This window comes from Cyphellophora attinorum, assembly GCF_001299255.1.
Source record: "Cyphellophora attinorum strain CBS 131958 chromosome Unknown Contig23, whole genome shotgun sequence".
Lineage (NCBI taxonomy): Eukaryota > Fungi > Ascomycota > Eurotiomycetes > Chaetothyriales > Cyphellophoraceae > Cyphellophora > Cyphellophora attinorum.
In genome coordinates this window covers 233,243-257,362 of record NW_017253251.1, presented here as the reverse complement: position 1 = coordinate 257,362, position 24,120 = coordinate 233,243, and the positions used below count along the sequence as shown (strand labels likewise).

Genomic DNA, 24,120 nt, shown 5'->3' with positions numbered 1-24,120 from the left:
TACAGCCCTTGACCACGTCTTCATAGCCCCGCCTTCAACACATCCCTCCCACCCTCAATATCCTTCTTTCCCAGCATCTCCCCCCTTCTCATCAACTCGGCACACTTAACCATCACCGGATCCATCTGCATGCTCGCCACCGCCACAATCTCCTCGCCCTTGGCATAGTACGCCGCAAACTTCCCCTCCTCCGGCTCGCCCTTCAGCACTACATCGTCCCAACCCTGCGGCGTATTCCCACAGTACCTCAGCTGACTCCCCAGCGCTGACCAGAAGATCGGAATGAACGGCTTCGGTTTCGGGCCAGATGGATCAGCGATCTGTTGACCGACGGAACGACCCATGTTCTGCGCGACATTCCAGTGCTCGATGCGTACTGGGGTCTTGTTGCCACCAGGGCCGGAGTACGGGTAGGTTGCGATGTCGCCGATCGCCCAGACGGAGTCGAGGGATTTGACTTTGAAGGATTCGTCGACTGCGATCGAGCCATCTTTCTCCAGCTTGATCTTTGAGTTATCCTTGAGGTATTCCGTTGCGGGACCAACGCCGACGCCCAAGATGACGAGGTCGGCGGGGATTTCAGTGCCGTCTTTGAGCTTGATCCCACCCACGGCTGACTTGTTGGATTTCGAAGGGTAAGCGGAGTCGACGGAGGCGCCCATGTAAAACTTCGCGCCGTTCTTCTCAAGGGTCTTTTGAAAGATCTGGCCTACTTGCTTGCCCATGACGCGCTCAAGGGGCGCGTCTTCCATGCCGATTAGGGAGACGTTGTTCTCCTTGGCGAGGCCGTTGGCGACTTCCATGCCGATGAAGGACGTGCCGACTATGGCGATGTTCTTGCCTTTGTCGCCGACGGCGTTCATGATGTCTTGGACGTTGTTGACGTCGCGGAGGACGAAGATGTTGGAGAGGTCTTGGAAGCCTGGGAGGGGAAGGTTCTTGGGGGTGCCGCCGGTCGCGAGGATGAGTTTGGTGTATTCGATGTTCTTGCCGGATTCGGTCTTGACTGTCTTCTTGTCGAAGTCGACGCCGCTGACGGTCTCGTTGGCGAAGTCGATTGAGCCGTCCTTGTACCATTCGGGCGGGTTGAGATAGAGCTTGGACTCGTCGGTGATGAGGGCTTTGGAGAGTTTGGTGCGGTCGATCGGGTAGGTTTTGGAGGTGACGACCGTGACCTTGCCCTTGAAGCCGTGCTGGCGGAGTTTGAGGAGAGCACCGAAGGCGCCGCTGCCGGAGCCGACGATGACGACCTTCTCGTCTGACTGTGGTGTGGTCTTGATGTTGACGGTGCGCTTGCCGCCCTTGATGTCTGCTTCTTTGCCTTTTATGTATACGCTGCCGTCCTTCTCGAAGACGTCAAACTTGTTCAGAGCGTGTGGGGCAGGTGCGTCTTCGACATCGCCGGTAGCGACGTTGAAGCAGGCGCCGTGCCATGGACAGGTCAAGCGGCCGTCTGGTGTGACAACGCCGTTCTTGAGTGGTGCTCCAAAATGTGTGCAGTTGGCGTTAAGGGCATGGACCTGGTCTTTGACCTTGACGAGGACGACCTTCCCGCCTTCTATGCCGTCGACCTCTGCCTCGACCTTGTCGTAGTTGTTGAGGTCGAGCTTGGACAGGTCCTTCAGTTTCCACTCTTGAGCCATGGTGTATGCGGTGTTGGTAAACGGTCTAAATGTGCGAGGATGGGCGCAGGACTGCAAAATCAGTGATCTGTAAAGTACACGGTGAGAAGCGAAGAGACTGCGGAGAGCAGGCGGGGAGAACATAAACACGCGTAAGTGATACGATGGGTTGCGTGGTCAGTGAAGACTGGAGGATGATGAACAGCAGACAGGCTCAGGCTCGATTAAGCAACCTCAAAGCGACTCAAGTCAATGATGCCATTCCATGTGGACAGTCATGCATCTATCTCATCACCACTTTCATGCCTCTGTACCTTACTCTTCGGAATGGCAGTCCCGCCAGCGTTCGGAGTGTCTACAATGTTGGATATACGTCATTGTTGCATGCTCGGTAGATTGGGAAGGTGCTGCTCAGGTCGCGAAAACTGGCTAAAATTCTCGGGTGGTGTACGAGAAGATAGTATGTGAGCGACTAGACAGCTTCTGCTAGGTCTGACTGAGCACTTCAAGCCCACCAATCAATCGACGAGCATTACCCAGCGCTCTTGACCACTCTGAGACCTCAAAGCTTCGTACAACTTGAACATGTGCTTACTACGTCTAACGCCATCTCGTACCAAGAGAACAGCATTAGCCGACGAAAGCAGCATCTTCGTGCGAGCACCTTGTCCGAACGGACTGAAGCATATTGATCCCTCCGTGAGCATAGCGTCGCTTCGCGAGACTAATGTACACGCCGTCGACGACGTTGCGTTCACTTCAGCTGTATTTGTCAGGCCACCCTCTACGTCTGCCCGACTCCGATCGTAGAATTACGAGGTAGGTCCATACAGGTTTGCCGTCGGTACAGTATAAAAGTCACCAAGTAGCCGTATAAAAGTCACCAAGTAGCCGTCTGTAGCAGTGGTTCTGTCCACGACTACTTACCACTCCATCACTTACAGACGCAGCACCCTCACCAACATCCTCAAGTCAGCCCGCATCAGGACAACAGCTACCATGGTCACAACCAAAGATATCACCCTTGCTCACACTTTCGCGAAGATCAACGACGCCTCCTCGAGCCCATCCTCCAGGACTCCTGTCCTCCTCGTCTTCATCAATGGTCTTATGCTCCCCCGAAAACAATGGTCCGCCACCCTCAACCAACTCTCGACTCTCCTCGCCTCCCGAACTAAGCCCATCTACACCCTCACCTACGACCGATACGGCCAAGGTGAATCCCGCTCCCCCGACAATCCAGACTGGAAGCCCACCCCACACGATCTCTCCGCTGCTGCCACCGAGCTTGACGCCCTTCTAGCAGACACCCTCGCGACCCATGCCACCGAGTTGGGACCGCACCCAACCCTGATATTCGTGTCCCACAGCATCGGCGTGCCCCTTGCACGTATCCACAACCAACAAACCACCAACTCGAAGCACCTCGCAGCTGCGCACCTGTTTCTGGACAGCAATATCGCCAACACGGACTTCATCTCCATCTTCCCTGACCCAGATTCACCAGACTTCGACCCCTCGATACAGCTGCCAGAGGGAACCACGCCGGATGATCTGCGCGGTCTGCGCCAGCGCACAAGGGCAATGTTCCACCCATCCATCCCAAATCCGGAGGGTTTGGACCGCAGCAACCTCGCTGAGCTCCTACCAAACGCAGACAAACCGACACTGCGCGGACCAGAGGTCTCCACGGGCAAGGAGACGTCACCTTACCTCACAGTCGTAGGCCACGACCCCGTCGCCTTCGCTCAGGAAGGCCTCAGAATGCAGGGAACGCATGTGGGCTTCAACGAGATGTACATGCAGCCCGTATGGGACGCGTATAACGAAGGTTTGATGGAGTTGGTCGCGCACAAGGAGAGGGTGAAGGGGGTGATCATTGCGGAAGGGGCAGGGCATTTTGTACAGAGGGATACGCCGGAAGTTGTGGCGAGGCAAGTTGTTGATTTGATTCAGAGAGTTGAAGGAGGAAAGTAGAGAAGGGAGCGAAGGCAGTGTGTTCGGTCGTCAAATTCGTTATCAGTCTATCCTGGTCTATCTGTCCTGGTCTAAGTTGCTAATGACAAGATTGGTGCACCATATGTCATCTCGAAAATGGCAACAAATCGTCTCATGGTGTTCGGGCGGCCTTCGGCATGTGTTCTACCATCCGCCGCTGGAATTTGTGGTTCCTCTCATGGAGAGCGCTCCATCTGCGGCCCAGCCATCATTTCCGTCCTCGTCATCTGGATCAGCCTCCGTATCAATCTTGCCTGCCTGGACTTCCTCGTCGTCGCTCGAGCATTCCCACTCTATCAGCTCCTTGTCGCCTGGCTTTGGACGCCCATCTCGTCTGCGGATCATCGCCTCGATTCTGGCAGCCTTGTTGTGGTGGTGATCAGGAGCCCGCCTGGTGGGCAGAGTGTACGTTGTCGGATCGTCGTCCCAGGATTTACCATTGGACGGGGTTTCTCTTGCTTTGCGGTTGCTTCCAGACGCCTTATCCTTGACTGGCTCTTCGGCATCTCCAGCATACCGGTCTCCAACTCTTCCGCAAAGAGCACAGGCCTCCGTGGGGTGTGGCTGGCCGGATGATGTGAGATGGAAGATCTGCTGGTCTTTGTCGGCAATCGTGCGTTCATGGCGTCTCAATTCGATCTCGAGCTCGTGATTCTCGACTCTGAGATCGCGAAGCTCGTCCCTCATCCTCGCAGTGCTGTCCTCGTGCTGTTGCTGAAGCCAGCTGATCTCTCTGCTGTGTAGGGCCTCGAGCGCTTCCATGGCTGTGGCATTGCTAGTCGAGCTGGTGGTTTGGTGTTGCTGGAGCCTAGCAATGAGAGGGTGAGAGGGTAAGAAAGGGGCGACACTTCCCTCTAGTGCGGTATGGGCGGCCGCGTCCGCGGCGGATCTAGGGTCTTCTCCGATCTGCAATCTTGTCATGGCGCTTTGAATTTGGTGAGGGTGTATTTGAGATTGATCTTCTGCTGTGGCAGACACGGATGCGTTAGTTGGAGGAGTGGTAGTGCCATCGCTTTGCGAGCTCGGGGAGGACTTTGTGGCGGCGTTCGATCGAGCCGAATGTGCCTGGCCGAGAGTACCGTCGATGGGCTCATCTGCAGGGTCGACATCGTCTCCTTTGTTGACAGAGTACTCCACAGTTGTGTTGGGCTCGGAGAAAGCATCGCCTTCGTTGTCTGTGTATCCCATTCCCGATGGATCGTTGCTGTCTTCACCGTTCCCGGATGTGGGGGACTCTGGCCAGCTGCCTGGAATTTCCATGATTCTGGATCGTGCCTACTCAAGGAGAAGGCTTGCTGAGTTAAGCTGAAGATGACAGGGACGCCCGAACCCAGGAGATCTAAATGTCGTTCAACAACAATGATCAGTCTGCGGCAAACATCAAGCCCACACTGTGAGCTACTAGAGAGCTCCAGAGCATACTCAGCACAAAGCATATCTGTATACCATGTTTGCTTCAAGTGCAGCTCCTTCACGCCAACATTGGCTAGTGGAGGCCTCATTTTCGAGCTCAAAGGAGTCATATTGACGGGTTCAATCGTGACTGTCAACAAAGGCCACTTGCCACGAAAGCAGAGACTGAGAGAGCACTCAGCCGGCACGGCGGTCTTTGTCACATCCGCGAGATGTCAAGCGAAACATCGTCTTGCTTAGGAAAGTTCGAAAGCATAGTCATCGACTGATTGTACATCGATGATTGCTCGAAGTTGGAGATTCTGCTAAATACATGTCGCGCCCGACATGTTGAATCTGGTAACATGACGACATATGGCTTTCTACCTCCGTGGTTCGTTCCTTCCTTGAATGAATCTGTCGTACATGACAAGTTGCCGAAGGCCAGTCATGACACAACTCCGTGCCTTCGGAGCACACCCATATCTCAGAGCTACGTTGCTTGATGTAGGATGGCATTCCGCTCTTCCTTAGACGGCAGCTCAGCGATCAACAAATACAGTACATCTTCGGCCATCAGTGTTCCGAGCATCGGACCAACGCCCTTCTTCTTGTGCAGTTGAGGGGCTTTCATATCCTGGCCGTGGTGTTGCTCAAATGCTTCCGCATTCGGAGACGGCTGTCTCGAGCTTTTGAAGATTCCATGCAACCGGTTGCCCAGGCCTCGGTCTCGACCAGATCCGCGAAGGCTGAGATTGCTCAGACCCGACGTCACAGGATTCACATAACTCGGATCGGAGTACTTGCTGGCGAAGTTCGAGGAATCCGTTGCGCCAGGCATGGCGAGCCTCGAGTCAGAGCCATGCTCCGCGGCAAACTTGGCCTGCTCCCTTCGATCGATGTAGTTTCCTGCTGAGTTGCCCATTGTCTTCCAGACTGATGGCTGTTTCTTCGCTTTCTCAGACCCTTCATCATCACTGCTGCTGTCATCTTGAAAAGCCGCCACTGTTGCAGCAGTAGGATAGACCAACTCAGCGGCTTGTGGCAAGCTCAGCTCCCCCTCAGTGACACCGTCAGATGTCCTGAAAGTGCCTTCCGTTTTCGGCTTGTCTGCGCCCATCAATGACTTCGCCTTCAGCGATAGCTTTGAGATCGGGCCACCTGCTTGGACACCTTTGCTCGACCCGGTCTGGCCGTCGATGTCCAAGAGCACATTCGGATCGTCCCGCTTGAACGTCATTACCATACAGTGCAAGTTTCGCGGATGAAAGAACTCCTCGTTCGCCTTGTCCAGGTATGAGTTCGTCCGATAGCGCCCATGATACTCCTGGCCAACAGCAGAAGTCATTGCCACAGCATTGGAAACCGCGAACGCTATCATGCCAGGCGTGAAGCCTGCGACCATAGCTGCGACATTGACTGCGGTGAATGCTTTCGACGCTTGAGATGACTTGTGGAACTCGGCCAGGAATTGCAGGAAGGTGATTTCGTCTATGCCCTTGTAAGTCCCAAGATCAGGCGGATAAGCTTGCACGAAGCCTCGGCTCCTGTTGTTTGGTCGCCGCTGTGGCAGAATGACCGGATATGGCAGCGGATGAATGGGCGTGTTGACGCTTTGCTGGAGTGAGAAAGAGCTGTGCGGCAATGGTACGCCCATATCGGCAAAGGACTTGGGCGGGTTTTGTCCAGGGTGCCCATCGACTGCATCGTCATACGATGGAGGCGGACCATCCACATAGGAGTATTGAGGCCCTGATGACGATGTTGAGGGATAATTTGCAACACCCTGCTGCTGCCTTTCTGATTCTGCTGTTTTGTTTGCAGCTTTCCTCGCCTTGTTCCCAGCGTTGACCTCAGATGCAAGGCCGACCAGAAATGTGCCGCCGTCGGCGACCTTTGCGATGGGGCGTGGCATGCTATAGTGGCTCCCGTGATCATTGCTTGTGCCGCCGCGACCGCCTCGTCCGCGTCCGCGTCCGCGGCTACCTCCGCGGCTTTCACCGCGACCTCCTCGAGATCTCATGTTGGCGATAATGAATGCTGTATGCTGTGTAAAATGTGCAGAAGGGGAAGAGCTAGAGGGTGATATTTGGGCCTGGCGACAGAATGCTCAGTGTGTCTCCGCCGTGACAGCTTAGCAGTGCTTGATATGTCTTCGTTATATGCTTTTTCTTGGTAGTCAACACCGCCTGACGATCGTCGGGCTTGAATCGGGCCCATGAAAACCCTGTCGCGGCGGAGTACATGGACATCGCAGTGGATTCCTGAATCGGCTTAGGGCTTGCGAAGCACTCCTGATACGGCAGGGGGGCCTTCATGAGCCAATCACCAGTCCCACCATTTCTCCCCTTCCGCTTTCTCCATCTCCCTCTTGTCCTGCCTCTGACCAAGGTCGGAAAGCTCGTTGCTCTTCCATTCTCCCCACCGAGAGCCGCTCAAGGACCAGCAGATCCCGCTCCTGCTCCAGCCGCTCCACCCTCGCCTTCCACTTCTCTTCCGCTTCCCTCAGCGCGGCCTCCTTCTCGCCTTCCTTATCGGTGAGCCGTGCCTCTAGTTCCGACACTCTCAGACGCAGGCTCGCGATTTCTGCACGCAGTGGGTCGTCGGGGAACTGTGCTGCGATCGTTGGAGATGGGATTGGGAGATTGAGAGTATCGAGCGAGGGGAGGGAGAGGGCGACAGGATAGTATCGCATTGAGCTGCTTGTTGCTTGTGAGGGATGCGAAGTTCGAGGTGGTGGGTAACGCTGCCGCTCCTCTTCTTGTCGCTGCTTCTTCTTTTGCTGTTCGACGATGTTCACACTGGCAGCAACAGCAACAGATGAGAACGCGGGAATGGGTTGCTCCTCGCCCTCCAAAAGCGGTGGGAGCGCCTTGATCGCACCACGATTCGCGCGAGCGCCAGCGCCAGGACGCAGAAGTGTGGGTATCCTTGGGAGTGGAGGCTGGGGAGGGCTCTCGCCGGATGCAGGAGTGAGGAGTATGATTGGGCCTTCTTTGTGTACCCAAGGCTCTGCATCTTCTTCTTCTGGCGACGTGGAACGACTTGATGGAGCGTCTACCCCTACCGGACGCCTTCTGGGTCGAAAGCCAGTGGTGATGGGCTGATTTTCGTCGCGTTTCTGCGAGGCTATCATCGCTTTTAACGCGCCAGAGCTGCCAGCTGCGCCGCTGTATAGGATCGGTCGCGACTCTTCTGGCTTCTAGGCGCTTCTGGTGCTCCTTCATCAGCGATGTATGAGACTGGTTGGACTGCTGGAAGACTTCAGCCATGGCTGGCAAAGATGACACGTCTTCTGACGAGCGGCAGCGGCCAATGGTAGACTTCAGTGGCATGCTGGCAGGTCACTTGAGTGCTTGCTGGGGCGTTGCGGTCAAAATCAGCTTGTTTGGTGGCCCCTGGGTCACTATGTATGAACTAACGAGCAGCTGTGAGTGCAGATTGTGCAGCAGAAAAGACACCCTTGACACCAACTAATGCTACGACGCCACGCCAGGCAACTGACAAAGCCTCATGCCGCTGTAGCAACACATCTTGGGCTGTTACAGCCCGTCACTGTGAAAGAGCTCAGCACTTGAATGCTTCTCAAGTGCCAAGATTTCACGTGAAAGGCGTTTTCTTTCCTTTGTATATGTACATGCATATGTGACAACCACAGGCATCGAAAGCTCCCGTTGACTTCTGATGTCTGGCTGGAAGGACAAGCGTCACTGCGCGAAGCTGAAATTTCGAGTCATGGCCAAAGTCGTTGGTGTGTTTGTGTTGGTCACAGAGCATCGTGAATTGTGCTTGTCAAGCTGTGATGTCAAGCCTGATTGCGGCGACTCGGCCACGAATTCCGGCTCCGGCAAGCTTGCTCACATGTGTGAGTCCCGTCTCAATATCTGCTCCTGTATTTTCAGCGCCACGAACCTCGAGTAGAACCGCGAGTGCGCAGCAGCTCCTCCCATCAGCCAGAGTCCGGGCGAAAGCTCTTCTGCCATGCCTCTGATATCTCCTTCCTCCGTCAGACCCCACACGATTGGCAGGTCCCTGGCCGCCGGACCCATCACAGGCTCGAGGTCCTTTCTCATATCCGGCTCGAAGCCCGTGGCAGCCAGCACGACATCTGCAGGTATTTCCTTGCCGTCCACAACGACCCCATGTTCGGTAAAACGCTCCAGTGTGCCATTGACGAGCTTGATGTCGCCGTTGATGATGTGTTTGCTGGTGCCGATGTCTATGTAGTACGCGCCGAAGCGATTGAGGACGGATTCGATTGGGGTTCGGTCCTCGCTCTCGTCCAGGTCTGTCCGGAACCCAACCTTTTCCAGGTCATTGAAGAACTTGCGCTCTTTTACGAGCAGTGTCTGGTAGTTCTTTCGTTGGATCTCGCCAGCGATTTTGGTAGGAATCGCGAATGCAACGCGATCGGGGCCTTCGTTCGGAATGCCAGCAACGTACATCTTTCTTGACAGATTGGCGTACCAGTCGATAGGATAGACCGCGGTTTGGCCACGCTGGATCATTGTCACGTCCAGACCGTTGTCCAGCATGTCTTGAGCAATATCGTGAGCTGATGTTCCGGCACCAACGACTACAGCACGCTTGCCCTTCCACGCCTTGCTGTTCTTGAAGTCAGACATGTGCATAATCGTGCCCTTGAAGCGCTCCTGAGCATTCCAGTTGGGCCACCTCGGAATGTTGAGCCCGGAGCCTACAGCAAAGACAACATGTGTTGCCTCGAGCTTCTGCCCATTCGCCAAAAGCTCCCATCTCTGACCTGCTCGGGCCATGCGTGTCACCTCTGTGTTGGTACGTATGTTAATGCGGTGTTTCTTGACATGTCTTTGGTAACCTTCTGCGACTCTAGCCCCTAGGAGATGCTCTTCCTCGTTTGGGTCCCACGTGCTGCCGAAGGGCAAGTTGTTGAGCTCACGAATGGAATGTTGTCTTACGCTGTCGTACCGGCTGACCCATCGATGGCCTGGCATGTGGCTTCTTTCGAACACGACGTAGTCGATTCCCAATGCCTGCAAGCGAGCTGCCACAGCAAGACCGCTTTGACCTCCGCCAATGATGGCGACTGTATAGTGCTTTGTTGTATCTGGTCTCGAGTTCTGCTGCCCACCATCATGGTCGGGCGGTATGTGGCCATGAAAGTCTGGTTCAGTGTCAGCTCTTCTCGAGGATTCTCGGTCTTGAGGACCTGAAACTCACCGCTTCCTGCCTTCAAGGGCACATCAGGATTGCCATGACCCTCGTAGTACTCGAGCACCGTCGTCAGCATGAAAATCCGCCACTGTTTACTGTTTCCGGCCAGGGCAAATCCCACAATTCCAGAGCCTCGACCAGTAAGCTGCCGATGCTTGACTTTGAACGTGTGGCTAATCTGGATCCAGGACGTGCCTTGTAGACGAATTATACTTGCGGAAGAAGCCTCGATGTCGTAGATCTGCTTGGAATTTCTCCACGCTCTCGCGACATCCTTGCTGTGCGTCTTCAGGTGGTTCGTTTTGGCACACATGTCCATCCATAGCGCCGATGAAGTCAAGTGACGCTCTTCAAGACACCCAAGTACAGAGGCGGCACGAGCAGGGAAGTCGCCGAGGTCGACATCACGAGGAACATTGTCTGGTGGCAGTTGGCCTGGTAGGTCGCGAATCGCTGTCCCGATCTTCCATGAATTCATGCTGCTGTTGCTGTTCCCGGTGAGTAGTGACAAGATCGAGAAGCCAGTCTGGTGCGTCGAACAGAAGATATGTCCGATGCATCGCTAATTCTGCTCCCTCGCCTAGGAGTCCTTAAGGCCAGCATCATGGTCTTGGCTATCCGCACCTTACGAGATGATGCGAGAGGCCAAGGTAACACTGAGCGCCGCCACAATCGAGTGTCAGCGACTCTTGCCTTGGAGCCCATGCAACACAAGGTACCGAGTCCCGAACATACGAGCAGCGGAGCAAGAGCCTGGGTTGAGTGTGACTCGGAAGTCGCGACAGACAGAAAGGGAAGGTAGTCGTTCCTTCCGCTAGCTCCGTCACGCTGACACTGCCGACTTGAACTTGAAGCGGCGGCCGACTGATTTGATCCAAGCAGCCGTGAGGATGGTAGGCTCGTCCACAGCTCGAAGCTGCAGTGTGCGGCAGGTACATGCCAATAAAATGACTTCTTACATGGGCTGTGGCATGCAAGAGCCATCGCCCTTTAGCATGGCTGCAAATATATTCCGCTCGCAAAGCAAATCTTGGCAAGCGCTACGTTGACCATGGATATCCCAAGCTTTACAAGAAGTGCCTTTTCATAGGACCCGTGGATTGAGGATTGGGACTAAATTTGTGCACTACAATATCGATCGCCGCGGTGTGCAAGCCTGAAGAGCTGGAACCCATGTTTGTGTCCCGAGAGTAGAGAGACTTCTTTTGGTAAGTTCCACCGAAATTACTACCAAGATAGAGTTCGATCTGTTCATGTACTCTTGTTTCCCCAAACTGCATCGTAAGCACTGTCAATCACGTGCTTCCTATCCTTGCGGGTCTGCAACTCGAAGGCGAAGGGCTTTGGTTGAACCTGTACAGCAGCTTAGCTCACCTCCAATCATTGACCGGACGGAAAGGAAATCTTACATTGAAGCCACTGACATAGTCATAATCTGGCGGCACTATGGCTCTGCCATCAGACCCAACCTTTTGACTGATCTCGCAACCCCACGCAACCATTGCAATCCCGATGTACAACGATCTCTCGGCGATGTTCAATCCGGGGCAGATCCTCCTTCCAAACCCGAATGAGCTGTAGTTCTGCAGGTTCGGGAACTGATCGAGCGGCTCCTTGTACGTGGGCCATCCGGGTTCAAGCCAGCGCTCGGATCGAAAGCTGTCTGGATCTGGGTAGCGAGCTTCCTCGCGGTGAATTGACCACTGCACAGGGTGCACGTTTGTGCCGGCGGGCAGGAAATACGATTCGCCGTTGAGCTTATAGACGTCGTCTTTCGTAAGCTGATGTGGTAGTCCGCCTGCGGTGACCGGACGCCATCGGAGGGTCTCCTTAGCGATAGCACGGACGCGAGGAAGGTCTGGCATGTCGGAGAAGGATGGGAGGCGGTCAGGGCCAACCACGCGGTCGAGTTCTGCCTGGAGTGCTTTGAACTCTGCTGGGTGAAGAGTCATAGCAAGCATGAACGACATCATCGTAGCGGCAGTCGTACCGGCGCCAGCTTCGAACAAGGTACCGATCGTATAAGCGGCATGATCAGCGGAGATGTTGAAGTTATCTTTGTTTTCATGCCACTTGCCGCAGAAGTTGGCTGCGGCAGGATCACTGGCCTGCTTGGAGTTCTCGATGCCTTCTTGAAGCAGACCCCGGAACAGATCTAGTTCTTCGGCATGTAGGCGGGCACCCTCGCGCTTGAAGGGTGCAAGGAATACTGGCAGATTCATGAGCGCTGGTATAGTATCGACAAGATAGGCGCCAGGACTTGCCACGCGCTCTAAGTTGTGTACCACGCCCAAAATCCGTCGGACAAAGGGCTCCTCGCCAGTAGCAATGGGCTTGGAATATGCGAGACGGAGAATCAAACCTGCTGAATAACGTTCAAGCCATGTCTCGTACTTTTCTGGTGCCCGCCCGAGGTCTCGAAGCATGCGAAGACTTTCTTCTTCCTGCAGAGGCTCGTAGCTTGTTGCGACTTTGACATTGGTCAGACTGTGCATTGTCTTGCGGACGTTCCGCCATGTCTCTCCGTAAGGTAGAAACAGTGGCCTCAAATTACCACCAACCAGCTGTGCAGCCATGGGAAGCTGTTCTCGGTCGCTATATATTGTGCCCCGTTCTCGAAGAAGGTCGTTCGCAATGTCCTCGGTCGAGACAACGACATGATTCCGGCTAGCTATGTTCATCCTGTACAGTGGACCGTACTGCTTGCTCCATTCTTGGAACTTGAACCAGCTATGCGACGGCGGTATCTCTGGCAGTACACCCAAGATGGGAACTCCCGGTGGTCCAGGAAGTGGTCGACTGCCATCCGGGCACCGCGATGGCTTGTGCTGAAGGACATAGTAGAGCAGGCCGGCGATCAGTAAGCTCAGTATAGCGATCGTGTACATACCTCGGCCTGTCTCTCAAGGAGATTTGAGAACGCTGTGCTTCTTTGATCTGCCGCAATTGCTTCGAGCACACAATATATGATTGATGACCTACTGTTCAGAGCATGTCGTTGCCTTATATCAGTGTTGACCTTCTGAGATGGCTGCCAATGTTGCTACTGAGCGAGGACCGCTTCATCAGGCAATGTTGCCAAATCGCGGAATTATCAGCGCAAAAGTATGACACGACTGCGACATCCGACGGCCGTCTACTAGCTCTGACCCTCGGATCGCGGTGAGGCACGCTGCTCGGATGTCCACTTGACATAACCTTCGCAAGCTCCCCCATGATTTCGAAGCTCGCCGGCGTTGTGCGTAAAGGGCTTAGGGTAAAACCCATGTTGTGGACACAAAAGTACTGCGTCTTCGTTACCAGGCCTGTGTGCTGCTCATAATAATCTTCTAAATTCGGGACGGCACTGAAGCCTATCGTTCTTTCGCTGGTAAATTCAGTAGCTCTGGGATGAGCCCCGCTTGAGCTTCAAGCACCAGAAACCACATATCAGAAAACTCGAGGTAGCCAGCGAGGACGCTGCGGAAATCTGAAAACAGCCGGTTCAGCCCTTTCCCCCAGCTTGCCCCCTGTAACAAGGTCTTGCAGTGCCTGAAACGGTCACGTGGCTGGAAAAGGCGGCTTCTCGCGGGGCGGGGCAACTGTGTGACTGCCTTTTTCAATGCATGTGCCATTGAAAGATCTCCAAAAATTCCAATCGCGGAGGCCTTCAGTCAAGTTTGTAAAGCGCGCTGCAGATTGTTGACCACGCCTACCGAATTGAATCTTGCAGACCATTTGGACACAGAGTCCTCGTTGTGCTCCACTTGTGCACTTCCTCCAGGCGGCCTCCACGAGCCTCTGTCACGCAAATCACTGCCCCGCCCGCTGACCTACGCGACTGAGCGGCCAGAGCATGGTCAGAGCACGCTACACCATTCATGATGTCGGTCCGGCGTAGGCAGCATGCTTACAGCGAGTCCGATATTGGCTCATCCTCCGCGATTCTCCAGATCGATGCACACCTCAATACTCGTGGTCAGGGCCGCAACACTCCAAACCGCATTACTCGACCTGTTCACCCGCGTATGACCACATTCGGCCCGCAAACACTCGCCGAATTCGTACGGAACCAGATCAACGAAGACCGGCCAGTCTCCTCGCAGGATAAAGGCAAAGGCAGAGCTAAGGCCACGGGAAACAAAACCACAAATGCGTCTAGGGTCTCAGCGCGAGATCAGACTGACGGTGCTTCTAGCGGAGGTCTCGACATCCAGGAGTTACTAGCCAGAGATGCCATGGCACGAGAGAGCATAAAGCCCGCCCGGGTAGGCCTGGCTCCCAACGCTCTACAAAATTTGCGCGGCAAGCCGAGCGCTGCCGACCCTCCTACTCATACGGACCCGTTTGCCTTACTGAAGGAGGATACACCCAAGAAGCGCCGCAGCCAGCGCTTGAGTCGACGTAAGGGCTACGCTATAGACAAGACCGAGCCAGAGAACAACAAGCCCGAGCCCAAGACAGAACTGAAGCCTGAGCCCAACGATACGACCTTGGAGGCAAACAACGATACTCTCGGGGGGACTTCGTGGGGAACTCCCGCAGCAAACCGACCCCGGGTGACGGGAGTCCCTATAGTACGGACCTCTGTAAGTACGGTCACACAGAGTCCGCCCCGGTTTCGACGGCGGAGAGGCGGCAGTGGCTCCGGTCCACCTGCATCGACTTCTCCAGCATCCAGCATCCACCTTTCTCGCGTTTCAGGATCCAGGAATCACGACCATGGCCGCTACACCTCCATGTACAGCAGATTGAGTCGGGGCCGAAGTCAATCCGCGACAGACGCTCTGATGGAGAAGCTTCTTGACTCTGATCAGGATTTGCTCAGCCAGGAGTCCTCTGAAGGAAAAGTTGTTCAGCACCCTGCTCCGACATCCGTTGTCGATTATGACTACGGTCAAATTGTACCCACCGCGACTCCCGACATCGTTGTCACAGACCATAATCCGCAGTCGCCTGTCAAGCGCAAGCGTCCAACCGCAAACCGAATCGCTGACCGAGTCGCTGACCAAATCGCTGCCCGAATCGCTGTTGCCTCCGGAGCGGCCCCTGATGACGACGACGATGATGAATCTTCCGATTCCGATTTCGACGATTTTGATATTCCTTTTAGCGATTTTGGTAGCCCCGGCAGCGACAGCCCTTTCACCACTGGCAGCGCCAACACGAAGAAATTGTCGATATCTAATGATATGTCTAGTAGGCCGTGGCATGGGAGCGGGCCACCAGTTGCTCCGGGCGCTCCACCACAATGTCGTCTGCCAGCAGATGCCAACTATTCCATGCCTCAGCTGCCATCGGATATCTGGATAGCTGTGACTGCGTATCTGCCTTGACGGATTTGCATGCGTTGCGACTGGTCTGCCGCGACATATCAAACGTGCTGCCTCCAATACAATACCGAAACTTGGTAGTGCCTTTTGGTGCCGATTTCCGAGAGATGTGTGCCAACCCGGGAACGTCCGTACTGGCTAGACACGGAGATGATGTCGGAAAGTTTGGTATCTCCTTTGAGTATGACATGGAAGGTCTGGCCTTCGCTCCACGAAAAGCGTCTCTCGAAACCGAGCATGCCTGGTATGGCTCTTACAGATGGCCTGCGCAACAATACCATCACTACGAGAAGCTCAAGAGGCTCGAAGATCTGGTAGATAACAATTCCTCCGTCCTCAACCAGACGTTCGGTTATCTGCAACATACTCACGAAATAGGACTTTCGATAGACAGTGGTCACGGCTGGCTAGAAGGTCCTGATATGTCCGACCTGGCACTCTTCAAGCTCCGTCAGACCAAGGGAACCAAGGTATTCGGACAGGCCTTCGAGAACGAGCACGCTTGGCAAGCATATGGCCGAGATGAGTACTTCAAATGGGCACAGCATAATACGATAAACAAGCTCTTGACATACCTAGCGTCCAAGCCTGGCACAACAGACTCGGTAAAGATGCTGGATGTGATCTCGGCTTTTCATGTCCGTGAGAGGGGATCGTTTATGGACGCACAACGCCAGCCAGACTACAATCCAGATTGCCATACTGGAGGTAGAGCGCCTCCTGCAAATACTGCTCCTGGTGGAGCCCCGCCGGGACCTGGCCAAGGTCCTCCCGGGCCGCAAATGATGCCATTCCCAGGCGCGCCCCAAATGAATCAGCAGCAGCTACAAGCTCTTGGACCATGGAACCCTCAGCTAAACCTTCAGCAGCAACTGCTTGCACACGCGAATCAGCAGCTGCAAGCTCAGCCTCCAGCACCAAATCAACAGAACGTCTGGATAAACCCGCAGTTACAAAATTTGGGAATGCCAAATATGAATTTCCCGCCAGGGGGGCCTCTGCCACCCCAAAACCAAGCACTTCCGCCACCGCAAGTTATGGGCACCGGTCCAGTTCCTACTCTGTTTGGCAGATATCTGCAGGATGATCTGCGACGTTCTCAGCGCCCTGCTACACCGGCTACGAAGTCCAGAAGACGTATCATCTACTGCAATGGCCTCTGATTTTCAATGGGCACAATCTAGCTGCTGAGACGGGTGGGTGCCTCAAGTCGGTGCAAGCTTGCGTTGCAAATCCTACAGAATTTCCCATTCTTCCTGGCTGCTTGACCGAACAGCAAGTCCAGTGGCTCATGGAGACAGTCTGGGCCCAGAGGACCTTCTTGTCTGCCTACACCAACGCCATTATCAATAACGCCGCCAGGCTACGACACGTCCACACGCTGACCATCGCTAAACTCTCGTCCGGCCTGCTCCCATCACTCGATCAGCCCAAGTTCTGGGATTCGTTGCCCTCCCTGCGACGACTGACGCTCCTCGTGGCACCAGACTGGAGGAAGGAGCATCAGCACCAAAATGTCTACGTCCAGAGAGCATCGCTGATCTCGCCGGTAGATGCCGTGGAGAAGTTCGCAGAGTTCCTGCAAAAGAACGTCTGTCGGCTAGAGAAGCTTTTCCGAGCTACTTTTGGTTGGGCTGGCGGCGGAGAGCATGCTATCGGCATCTGTGCGCGCAACCAACACCTAATGCCGGCGCCAATCATCCGCAATGTCGATGCATGGATTTCCGACCACGATGCGTCCCTAAAGGGTGATCCCGGAGAAATGCTCAAGTTCGAGCATCTGTGCGATTTGACATTCGAGAACTGCTGGTTCAGTCCATATATGCTGGAGACGTTCATGAGAAAGAGCCATGATACCAGCCTCCGGACCTTGACGCTCAACTCAGTCAGCATGCTCGTCCGTCACAGCACAGCGCCACAGATGACGGCAAGCATGACGACGATCGGCCATCGTCTAGCCTGTGCACACGACGAGGAGAATTGGCTGCAGGAAGTCCTCCCGCCGTCAGCGACCTGGACAGAAGTCCTCGATCGAATAACACCAGGGAAGACTTTAGAGGAGCTCAAATACGACGCCAACCTCATCGACCGTGAAGAACACCCAATGCCCGCCCGGGCATACCGCGGCCGACTGCAGCGAATAGTGCTCAACAGCTGCGGCTACGCTTATGTGAACGTACCCGTCGAGAGGTTCCATCAGCGAGATCTCGTCTGGCAGCCTCAGGGATCTACAGATCCAGGACTTTCTGCCCGGGAGGCCGCCCTGAGAGGTCGCTACCAGGTACTGAACGATACCCCGAAATTGAGTAAGATTATCGCTAGGTACGGGATCGCTGAGGCTCATTACAATAAGAACGATAGAACAGTTGATTTGGGTCCTGTAATGTTGGGATACCGCTGGGGCACGCCCGAGAGCAATACTGCTACTGCTACGAATTATCGCGGTCTTGGCACGTTGACGCAGTGCGTTCACCCCATTGAGAAACGCGTCCTGGAGCACGCCTGGGGTATGCGCTTTGGATGGGGTGATGACCTCGAGCGCTGGGCTGCTGTGGAGGATAATCAATTGGAGGGTGGTACGGGTCGGTTCAGTGGTGTCATCCTGGCGAGGGGGCTAGAGGATGATGATGATGAGTAGGGGCATGAAGCGGAACGGGAAGCAAATCGGCAAAAGTTGTGCTTGGGCTGATCAGAATAGCTGTTACTTGAGCGTCAGCATAATTATCATCGATCGCTTGAGCTCGCCGTTACTCGACCGTCAGCGGAGTCGTCACTTGGGCGTCCGATGCTCTTCATTTCAGCTTCTGATGTTCGTTCGGTGGACCTTCGAGCTTTCGGCACTTGGGCTCGAAGCTGTTGAATTTGACGCTTACTCCTCAGAAGCTGACCTACACACTAGGAGGATTCTGTCACCCTGTGTTGTCGCTAATGCGAGTCATGCACGTGTGGGGCGCTCTCACCTGATTCACGGGGTTCCCTGAAGTCGGCTGCGTCCTCGATAGATCAAGGCCGTGAATTATGGGCCACATGGAGCCCTCTGTACACTTTTCGCAAAAGGCGACGTCGACTTAACCTCCTTGCTAATTCAACATACCCTGCATGTTCTGCACGAACCATATCTCCGCCCCAGCAGTCCCTGGTCCTATGGGTGTGATCAGACTGCATTCGACGCGGAAGGAGATTTCCCGATCCCAACCCTTGGGACCACGATAGGGAATTACCCATTCTGGCAATTCTGATAGCAGTAGTACTTTGCCGACGGCACCATCATGTCAGCAACCCATTATCGCCAGGCGGAAGGAATGGTAGGCAGATCCGCGGCCGTTGCGAGGTCCACCATCGCATCGCATCGGCAGGTCGATGGCTCGCGTATCTGGCTGAATGATGCTGGTAGTGGTCGATGATGTGTGGTCGCGAAGCTTGAAGCGAGTCGTGCCTTGTCGTGTGTGTGTGTGTATTTGGGGTTTGGCAATGAGCGCTATAAGTGTGTACTGATGTTAGTTCGTACTAAGCATCCATCGCAGACGACGAAGAGGTCATCTATGATCACCAGGCAGGCAAACAGTCTGCATGAACGACTAGGAAAATCAGCAGCGACGGGCACAAGGGGTTGAAGCACAAATGACGATCGAATCGGCAGACTCGATGAAATATCATGAAAGCTGCAGTGATGCCAGTCGCTATCAGACGGGTGTGTCGTAAGGCTTGTTGCTATCGCAACGGTCGAGGGCCGGTGCACGCCTGCAAACAACCAAGCCTTTGTTAGGCGCTCAGATCGAGGGAAGCATTACCTTGATAGATACGAAACAATGAGTGAGTAGCAACAGGCAACCACCAAACCTCGAGATTCAAGGAGAGCGGTGGCCTACGTGCGTGCGACAACCATTTTCTCCTGCCTTTTCGGATCAGTGTGAAAGCCATGCCCCAGTCTGCATCGTTCAACGCAGCGAGATGCCAATTGTCGGTCATTCTCCTGCAAGGCACCCGTTTCGAGGCTTTGATCATGCGCACCTTCAGTCGCTTTCGGTCTGTGCTTGCTGTGTCGTTTCGTCACCTGGGTCACGTCAAATTGTTCAGGAGCACGGTACACTGGAGTTCTCAAGATCCTTTGGACAGAGATGGCGGTCTGGGGTCGCCGACGTAAGATTTACCTTGCATGCCGCGTGAAGCAAGGAGAGCAGATGTTTCAGTGGTCCAATGTCCGCGCATGTAGAACGGCGGACAATCCTCTTTGTTTGCTGGTATGCATGCTCGTGCACAGGAAGTTGCAGGAACTATAGAGACGTATGTTGTCGTCAGCAAATACCGTAGGCTGAAGCTCAATGCATTCAGCATGAGCGGTCGAGGCCAAGTCTGTAGTGCCACGGTCCTGTTCTGTCAACCGGAGAGACGGCTTCGCGCAACGGTATTCCTTCAGTTGAGATCCAAATTCTTCGTAGATCCATCACACTCAGCTGGTGGGCTTTTGCCAGGATTCCTTTGATTGATGAAGTTGGAGGGGACAGCCTGGGCAATTATGCAAGCGAGTCGGAACACAGGAACTGGGATGCTGCATGGTGAGGGGTTAGCCAGCTCTGTTTCAGGAGAAGTTATGGTTCGTATTCCACGTGCGATGAGCAGCGACAACGACGAGGCGTGCCAGCCAGACTCGTCGGAAGTTTTCTGGCCTTTGGTGCTGCCGATCTAGTCGAGGCTGGCTCCAAAAGAGAACGTGTGTTTGTGGAGTCACAAGAAAGAGTTGCGTGGCGCCTCCTGATGCAGATGTTAAGTTTAGAGGAAGAGATTGCATATCGTATGCCCGTTGACATAACACAACATATGCCGACAGGTTCGCAGTGTGCGGCATGGAACTGGATTCCGTTGGTCAGGGATGGGCGTCCGGATGGGCTGCCCAGAGTCGGTGAGTCGGCGGCGAATGTTGCATTCAACGGGACAAGGATGTTTCTGGCCCAACGACTCAGTGCAAGAATTCAGGAGGGCCGAATCCGTTGATTTTGGCTGGATGACAGGTCTCCAAGACCGGGCGATCTTCGCCTTACGCAACTGCAACCGTACTAGCCAAGCGATTGACGCCCTGACCTACGATATAGGAGCTGAGGAAAGACCGAGTTCGTCACATTGTGACATCGTCTCTGTCGACTTCCCACGCGTACGCAAACCGTCAACAACGCGCCAAATAGAGTTGAATAGTCCAATCAAATCCGTCACAAACAATCGTAAACTTAAGTCCTGGCATCCATTGTCCTGCAATTCGGGTGATGGAGAGGCTTGCGTAGACAACGTGAAGTTTTTCCCGGGCCAGGCTGTGATGATGATCCTTGAGGCCTGAGTGGTCGGTAATCGTTGGCCCAAGCTCAGGGGTATGGGTTGACTTGCCAGTTTTTGGCATAGACACGATTTTCGCCTGGAGCTTCGGTGTGCCTCCCGTTGAGCTAACGCAGGAACGACATGGGTCAGGCCACTTATCGATTGCCCCTGCTTGGCGAGCCCAGCTGCCGACGAGCGGCGCAAGCAACTATTCGCGCTTTCCACACGACGCGGAAGAACAAAGAAAACTTCAACGACGAGTCAACTCAGGGGCCACGTTGCAGTCTGGTCAGTGAGCTATCATGATCCTCCCCTCTGCAGTCGGACTCTTCTCGTAGCGCTCAAGCTGTTGCTCAAAGATCCAGCGTTTCCGATGCACTGAAGATCTGGTACAGGAAAATCTGGTAGCTTCAACGGACACTCGCGCCGAGCCCCGTCGCCGCCGTTAGACCTCACGATCCGGTTCAGGGGCATCCAACAAAATGGATCTCGGCCACGACTAACGGCGACATTCTGGTCTTGACCTGCCGCGAGGGGTTAGGACTCATGTTTCACCTCCCGCCCACAGTTGCAAGTAAACTTCGGGCCATGGTTGTTTCACCCACGAGATGCATAGCCGAAATCCTCGCTAGGACCAACACCATGCCTCATGCGGCAATCAAGCTCGCGATGCACCCCTGCTTCCACTCCCGTCACCACAGTCAATGTGGCGTGCCATAGATCTATATCTAATTCCCCCCTCCTCCGCCATCTTCAGAAAGAGGTTCGTCACGCCCGCTGTGCTTGCAGAACAGAAAAGTCTGAGACTTTCACTTCCATCACTCATTCCTTACTTTCACACTCTCTACATACCCACATTCCTTACGTCCCTGGGGGATCGCACAAACAACACTCATTCACCAATCATTTTCTGTTTACTGCCTACGCAAGTACCAACACACTCTCTCAAATCTCGAGTCCCTATCACTTTTTACGAACGCACCACCAACCACAATTCATTGTATCGCCAACATGGTTGCTATCAAGGCTCTGACTGTTCTCGCCGTTGCTGGCACCATCTCTGCTGCTCCCACTGCCACCGTCGGTGAGGCCCTGGTTCGTCGTGAGGCTTGGAACGGCAACTGGCGCGGCAATTGGTCATGGTCATGGGGACGGCCTCACCAAGGCGGTGACGACTCCCAGCCTGCCGCACAGCCGTCTGCTACACCTGCAGCATCCTCGTCTGTCCCAGTCGCCGACCAGACCCCGCCTCAAGATACTGGCGACTCCTCTACTCCTTCGGCTCCCGCGTCATCACCTTCGGCAGCTCCATCCGCGGCACCTTCATCTGGCGGTAGCAGCGGCGGCAGCGGCTACATGGCCATCGTCAACCAGTATCGCGGCATCATGGGCAAGTCTGCCCTGACCGAGAGCAGCCAGCTCCAGGCCAACGCTCAGAAAACTGCCGACGACTCTGGTGGCCAGCTCAAGCACGAGCTCAACCCTGGCTCCATGGCTCAAGTCCTCGCTCCTGGCGATGCCAGCAACTTCGAGTCCGTCTTTGTCGGCGGCTGGCTCTGCGAGGTACCTTCCTACCTGGGCTCTGACTCTAGCATTTGCAACACCATGTCTCAGGGTTGGAACCACGCCGGCCAGACCGGTCACGCCGACATTCTCTCCAGCGACAGCTACCACAACATTGGCTGCGCCCTCGGCGACGGCATCTGGGCTTGCGACCTTTCATAAGCCTCTCTTCATGAAGATATGACAATGATATCCAAAACTCATATATGACATTATGGAGCATCAACAGAGCTCAATCATTCCTCCCTGGAGCATTCACACGGTGCCTTGGATACGGACTTTTTGCCAGCTACGGCTGTCGGTGGTGGTACGGGGGATCATGGGACTACTTCATATGCACAGCACCGGCTTTCTTTTTGATGGAAGGGGAAAACCGTGTTCGCGTGCCTCTTTCTCCTGTTCTTTGGAAAACCTTCTTCATTGGGGACGATAGATCAGCTAGGTGATACTTTACATAGACGAATGTCTATTACTACATCAAGATCCAGCACTTTTCCGTTCAGCGACCCAAGAAATTCGTATTCCGACATTGTAATCAACTTGAGTTCGAGCAGGCACTCCGTCACTGATCGTATCTGCAGACTGAACTGCAATACGTGTCCCTCGCGCCTGTCACACGTCACAGCGAGGCCGTGTCTCAATTTCCTGCGCTTCCCGTCTCCCCACATTCTGAGTTCACTCTGATTGGGACATCCAATTTCGGGAGCGAAAGTCAACGTCCTTACAATTATTAATAGCTTCGTACTCAACCTCTTCGACACCTTCAACGACACGTCGACAGCCCGATCATCGGTGTACGTTCTTGATGCCCCGCTGCCGAGCAGTCCTCGCGAGGTCAAGCGCAAGGTGTTGAGTCATCATTGTGTTATTCGTATGGAAAGCCCTTCAGCCGGGCCCTAAATCCCAGAACCTCGTCCCGTGACTCCATCGTGCGCCCTGCAAATCAAATGCCAAAGGTCTTCCCAAAATTCCAAGACCGAATTGTCAAGGCTCGGGGCAGGGAGCTCGCAATCCTTCGACCATCCTGCAATCAGCCCGTTCAAGCGGATTGAAGGAGCCGGGGCTGAAGTGACTCCCACACAGAAGCCCGGGCGCGACTGGCGTGATCATCGCACAATTGTAGATGTGCGGGAGGCTGGGACCCTGCTTGTCAGCTGCCGACAACGCGTGTGGAAGTATATCAGCAAAAGCTTGCCAGGATCCATGGACTTCATCTGCAGTGCGGAATTATTCTCTTCATCGTTGCGATGGCCTCTGCCCGCGTTCCTTTTCTATCGTCAAGCCCCCAGAGCGTGAAGCGCTGAGCTCCTTCAGACCGCCCAGCTTACGTAGCCTCGGGATCCTCATTCGGGACACCTGGCGCTGAATCGCTCGACGGCTCGCAGGACCGGGTTGACCAGAATCCATACATTGTCAAGCCGGTTGACGAGGTCCGAGGCAAGACCCCCGAACTGTCACCCTGATGGTGGCCCCGTGGTCGTCTGCAGACCTTTCGGAAGCTGAGGAAGCCATAGTGTCCAGACCATTTCCCAGGCTCACAGGCAGATGATGCATGCTTCGAGAAATACCAAGATCGGTTCTCCAGCGATGACCAACTTCAATCGACCAGCACGCGACCATCTCTCAGTGTGACGAGCTTCCCCGAGGAGTGAATGCCTGATTCACCATGGTCTATCGTGTGACGAGATCTCAATTTTCTATCGCCAAGATTCGCCGAGTCGAATTTTGCTGTT

General features: G+C 54.6%; 9 protein-coding genes across 9 annotated transcripts; 4 read left to right on the top strand and 5 right to left on the bottom strand.

Annotated features, from left to right (window-relative positions):
* Positions 1–20: 20 nt before the first annotated feature.
* Positions 21–1,643, bottom strand: AB675_3993 (Apoptosis-inducing factor 1; the record flags this gene model as incomplete). Its single annotated transcript, XM_018144095.1, has 1 exon — positions 21–1,643. The coding sequence occupies one exon, from the start codon at positions 1,641–1,643 to the stop codon at positions 21–23; it is 1,623 nt and encodes a 540-aa protein (XP_017997479.1).
* A 978-nt stretch (positions 1,644–2,621) lies between these two features.
* Positions 2,622–3,599, top strand: AB675_3992 (uncharacterized protein; the record flags this gene model as incomplete). Its single annotated transcript, XM_018144094.1, has 1 exon — positions 2,622–3,599. One exon carries the CDS (start codon positions 2,622–2,624, stop codon positions 3,597–3,599), a length of 978 nt encoding a protein of 325 aa, XP_017997611.1.
* Positions 3,600–3,764: 165 nt separating this feature from the next.
* On the bottom strand, positions 3,765–4,880 carry AB675_3991 (uncharacterized protein; the record flags this gene model as incomplete). The annotated part of the gene is made up of 1 exon (XM_018144093.1): positions 3,765–4,880. The coding sequence occupies one exon, from the start codon at positions 4,878–4,880 to the stop codon at positions 3,765–3,767; it is 1,116 nt and encodes a 371-aa protein (XP_017997515.1).
* A 625-nt stretch (positions 4,881–5,505) lies between these two features.
* AB675_3990 (uncharacterized protein) lies at positions 5,506–6,927 on the bottom strand (the record flags this gene model as incomplete). The annotated part of the gene is made up of 1 exon (XM_018144092.1): positions 5,506–6,927. One exon carries the CDS (start codon positions 6,925–6,927, stop codon positions 5,506–5,508), a length of 1,422 nt encoding a protein of 473 aa, XP_017997495.1.
* Positions 6,928–7,326: 399 nt separating this feature from the next.
* Positions 7,327–8,148, bottom strand: AB675_3989 (uncharacterized protein; the record flags this gene model as incomplete). The annotated part of the gene is made up of 1 exon (XM_018144090.1): positions 7,327–8,148. The coding sequence occupies one exon, from the start codon at positions 8,146–8,148 to the stop codon at positions 7,327–7,329; it is 822 nt and encodes a 273-aa protein (XP_017997569.1).
* A 721-nt stretch (positions 8,149–8,869) lies between these two features.
* Positions 8,870–13,093, bottom strand: AB675_3988 (Fumitremorgin C synthase; the record flags this gene model as incomplete). Its single annotated transcript, XM_018144089.1, has 3 exons — positions 8,870–10,155; positions 10,212–10,693; positions 11,805–13,093. 3 exons carry the CDS (start codon positions 13,091–13,093, stop codon positions 8,870–8,872), a joined length of 3,057 nt encoding a protein of 1,018 aa, XP_017997511.1.
* A 975-nt stretch (positions 13,094–14,068) lies between these two features.
* On the top strand, positions 14,069–15,520 carry AB675_3987 (uncharacterized protein; the record flags this gene model as incomplete). Its single annotated transcript, XM_018144088.1, has 1 exon — positions 14,069–15,520. One exon carries the CDS (start codon positions 14,069–14,071, stop codon positions 15,518–15,520), a length of 1,452 nt encoding a protein of 483 aa, XP_017997498.1.
* Positions 15,521–15,705: 185 nt separating this feature from the next.
* AB675_3986 (uncharacterized protein) lies at positions 15,706–18,155 on the top strand (the record flags this gene model as incomplete). The annotated part of the gene is made up of 2 exons (XM_018144087.1): positions 15,706–16,564; positions 16,621–18,155. The coding sequence occupies 2 exons, from the start codon at positions 15,706–15,708 to the stop codon at positions 18,153–18,155; spliced, it is 2,394 nt and encodes a 797-aa protein (XP_017997490.1).
* Positions 18,156–21,835: 3,680 nt separating this feature from the next.
* Positions 21,836–22,549, top strand: AB675_3985 (uncharacterized protein; the record flags this gene model as incomplete). The annotated part of the gene is made up of 1 exon (XM_018144086.1): positions 21,836–22,549. One exon carries the CDS (start codon positions 21,836–21,838, stop codon positions 22,547–22,549), a length of 714 nt encoding a protein of 237 aa, XP_017997513.1.
* Positions 22,550–24,120: the final 1,571 nt, after the last annotated feature.